The sequence below is a fragment of the Dermacentor albipictus genome, unplaced genomic scaffold, assembly GCF_038994185.2.
Source record: "Dermacentor albipictus isolate Rhodes 1998 colony unplaced genomic scaffold, USDA_Dalb.pri_finalv2 scaffold_17, whole genome shotgun sequence".
Classification (NCBI taxonomy): domain Eukaryota; kingdom Metazoa; phylum Arthropoda; class Arachnida; order Ixodida; family Ixodidae; genus Dermacentor; species Dermacentor albipictus.
The window spans coordinates 662389-666133 of NW_027225571.1; the positions used below are offsets into that span (position 1 = coordinate 662389).

The following is a 3745-nucleotide window of genomic DNA, read 5'->3' on the forward strand; positions in this document are numbered from 1 at the left end:
CGGCGCAACACATTGGAACAAAGAACAGCGTCATTGATATGTTTCCCTGGCCGTTGCAGTTGTAGAAAAATGTAAACAAGGTTCTTGAACGACAAAGCTTCATTAAAATAATTTCCTCAACTTGTTCATTTCACAACTTTAACATTTTTCATCTAAGCGGCATACACTGCCTTGCTGGTTTTGAACTGATACAGTTCTAAAGTTCGTGCGATATTTTGTTTACTTATTAAACAGACAAAAAATAGGGAAACATTGATATCAGTTATTTCAGGTAGAACTTTTGGGACAGACGAGTACATTCTTTCATTTAAAAAATACATATTGTCGTCACAGCGCGTAGCGTTCAAGTTCGTTTGCAGCATATTTGGCTATGGAAATGCAGTCATTATTGATGTATTTGATCTCTCGACAAACTCTATAACGAGGAGGCCGAGCTGCAACTTGAGCCCCCCCCCCCCCCCCCCTGAACGAAATTTCTGCCTACGCCACTGCTTCTCTCATAGCATAGTTGTTGATTTGGCTTGAAATGTCTTAAAACATGGGTGCGAGGAGGGGAACTACCTTCCCCGCCCGGAGGCTATCTCTCCAGTTGCGCTCGACCAGCACCCAAAAGCGAAGTTTTCGGGCACTCCCTGTCTGTCATCACGGCCGTTGTTACTGCAACCTCCGCCTCTTGTGCACTCTTTCTTTGTTGTGACCTCCTTTTCTTGCTCGAGATCGTGGGGGAAACCGAGGAGCTAAATTTTTTGTTAGTAACAGCGACATGAAGCCAACAGACAATGAAGCCAATGAAAACGCGGGTGACATTACACGTTTTTTTAATTGGACTGCAAAATAATGAGCAAAAAAAATGAAAATAGACGAAAAGCCAGCTGCTGCTCTACCGATTAGCTAGAGCCTTATCTTTGAGCTACAGAGGCAGTTGCCTCCCTGTCAACGTTCTTGGGTACTTTGGCATTTTTACTAGGTTTCGTCCTGCAAATGTTCGCGGGCGGGGTGCCCCTTCGAAGCCAACTACAAGCCAGTGTTTGCTTAGGTCTGGTTTATTGTACAAGGGAGTCGGGAAAACTTAAGAGGTCAGTGTCATCCTGGTTTACACGTGGCATCGAGTCCGAGATGCGTCATTGTGACTGCATTTGCCAGATCTCCGGCGAGCAACCTCATCAGCACACTGCACATGTTATCCGTAAAAGCCGTGGCCGTATCCTCCGTAGCCAATTCCGTAACCGCCGTATCCTCCGTAGCCCAGGCCGAGACCGTATCCACCGTATCCATGCTTGATGATGGAGCCGTAGGAAAACACTCGTCCAACTGGGAAACCGCGGTATCCGTAGCCTCCGTAGCCTCCGTAGCCACCAAAACCGCCATAGCCGCCGTATCCGCCATAGCCGATGCCACCGAAGCCGCCATAGAAGCCAGCCATGGCCGTGGCCAACAAGGCAAAGAAGACGACAACCTGAAGATGGAAAAGCAAGAACACAGATCGGAATTGACTACAGTATATTTGGCTGCGCCGTGCGTACGTTGATTCAGCACAATGTGTGGGCATCAGCGCAACCATTATGTAACTTACAAACGCAGAGCTCTACGTACGTTACATTTTCGGCACCGCATAAGCAAGTACCGCCTCATATGGTCTTTTTTCATTTATATGCCCTATTTAGATGCGATCAGGCGATCCACCACCTGGCGAATCATGGTGTAAGCGTTAACGCAGAGGGCTATTCGAACTAAAGCCAACGGAAAAAAAAACATTGGCTACGAGCAAAAGTAGAAGAATTTCCTATTGTTCAAGCCTAAATTGTGTGACTCCGCACATGATAGTGAGTGCATACGCTCCGTGATTAAGAGAAAGAAAGGGGGAAGTAGTACGTAATTCTGCAGCTTTTCACAATAAGGATTTTTGTAACCGTACTCTTTCTGTTGTCCCAATTTCCGTTTGCGATTACATCAGAGCACTGCCTTCGCACTCGCTTGTCATGGCAAACTCGCTACTACACACGCAGGAGGCGGAAGGAAATTTCTCGCCGCCGAGGTTTAGGCAGCGGACCGCGACGGCAAGCAAGTACCGTGAGAGCGGTGCACCAGCTATAGCGACGCTGTGGATGGGCTTCTTTATAGCACGCTTGAAGATAACTATCTGGGTGGCGCTTCTATTTTAATCTATTCTTGGGGCACTACGGAAGTAGCAGGCATTTGCTCGACCTACATTGTCTTTTCTGCGACGTAATCGAGCATGGCGTGGGCAAGCGGATGGGTGAGCTACTATAATCGCACGCATCAAAGTGTCACAAAAACTGTGGAAGTTGTTGAAGATGCATTTGTTTATTTTTAAAAGTATTTTGTGTGGTACGTTCATATTTTTTTCCCGGGACGTAGCCAGATCAACAGTAAAAAAAAAGAACATAAGAAGCGAAATCTACATGGCGCAGGCCATGATCACGTAAAATTGGTGCAAATTTTGACAAAAATAAAAAAAACAGATAACTACAGTGATGGTTTGAAAATGAAGAATGCACACCTTAAGGAGAGTTGGCTCTCCTTAAGGTGTGCTGAAAAAGTTACAACTGAAGGCGTGCTAGTTCATATCCATAAAGTATGTGAAATACCTCGCCTCAAGTTTTTCGGCTAAGGACACGAAACACTCGCTGAGTCCAATCACCAACGTTATCCTTTTGTGCTGCAAAACATTTGATCAGGTGATGCGGTATCTCATGAAATAATAAAAGCCTGAATAATCAAGGAGTGCCTGGGATCTCACAGCCAACCTCAAGCAGTTGTAATTTGGCTAGGAAGTCCAGGCAAAGCAAAACATGTCATTTCCTCGGTTTCAATGGTAGCATTATGTGAGAAAAAGTGGTCACGAAATCTTGGAACAAATACGCCAAGTACTGCGAGCTGTATTCGCTAAATTCGATAACACGTGGTCGCGGTCTTGCTAATCAACAGTTGTCAAGGGGCGTCGCAAAAATGCCTTTGGGATTTTTGCGTCGGCCTTCATATTTCTCCGGACACTTCTTAGCTGCGTGAAAGTTGCGCTGTATGAAGAAACCTAGAAGGATTTTTGGACGCTGCATTTGGTAGATGCAAGCGATACAATATAAACACTTATGCGCAATGACCAAGAATCGCTTGACCTGATGCGAGCGGTACACGTTGACCCTGGAACCGATCGATACAGCTTCGCTTACCGTGGGCTTCATGTGTCGGGCTGTTGTGTTCCTGGTAACCGAAACGCTGTAAGCAAATAAGTGCACACAGAGCGTGCCTTACACGAGTTGTGTTTTTATACACCCTAGGTGTTCCTGGGCGGGGCTTCCTGTCGGGGTCGCTAGTGTGGCCACGCAACGGGGTCGTTCGTGTTACGATTTCCAGCATTCCTCGCAAAGAGAAACAGCTATGGTCGCTGCCTAGGTAATAACACTCCAGTTTTCCTGGAGTTTAGTGTGCCCAAGGAGGCGTGAAGGTTGCGCTTTTTTTCTCCGAGGTTGACCCGTCGCTGGGAACCGGGAGAGAAAGTGTTCGCCGTGGCCCGGGCGTGAGCAACCCAAAAGGCGCCGGAACCATATGAGCTCCGTCTCCACTGCAGCCGCGGCGCTTTTGTCTTTGCGCTATTTGTGCGATTTCGCTTAATGGGCTACAAGGCGGAATTTCCATTTTCGAAACAGAACACCTGACTTGGAGAGAAGTGACGACGAAACAGGCGATTCGAGGCGGCATAGCGAGGAATGCGGGTGCCCGCGTT

The 3745-nt window shown here is 47.2% G+C and overlaps 1 protein-coding gene across 1 annotated transcript; it reads right to left on the bottom strand.

The window, feature by feature from the left end:
* Window positions 1-1025: 1025 nt before the first annotated feature.
* Window positions 1026-3269, bottom strand: LOC139051998 (glycine-rich protein-like). The gene is made up of 2 exons (XM_070529064.1): window positions 3192-3269; window positions 1026-1456 (listed from the first exon to the last, which is right to left on the bottom strand). The coding sequence occupies exons 1-2, from the start codon at window positions 3201-3203 to the stop codon at window positions 1181-1183; spliced, it is 288 nt and encodes a 95-aa protein (XP_070385165.1). The 5' UTR covers window positions 3204-3269; the 3' UTR covers window positions 1026-1180.
* Window positions 3270-3745: the final 476 nt, after the last annotated feature.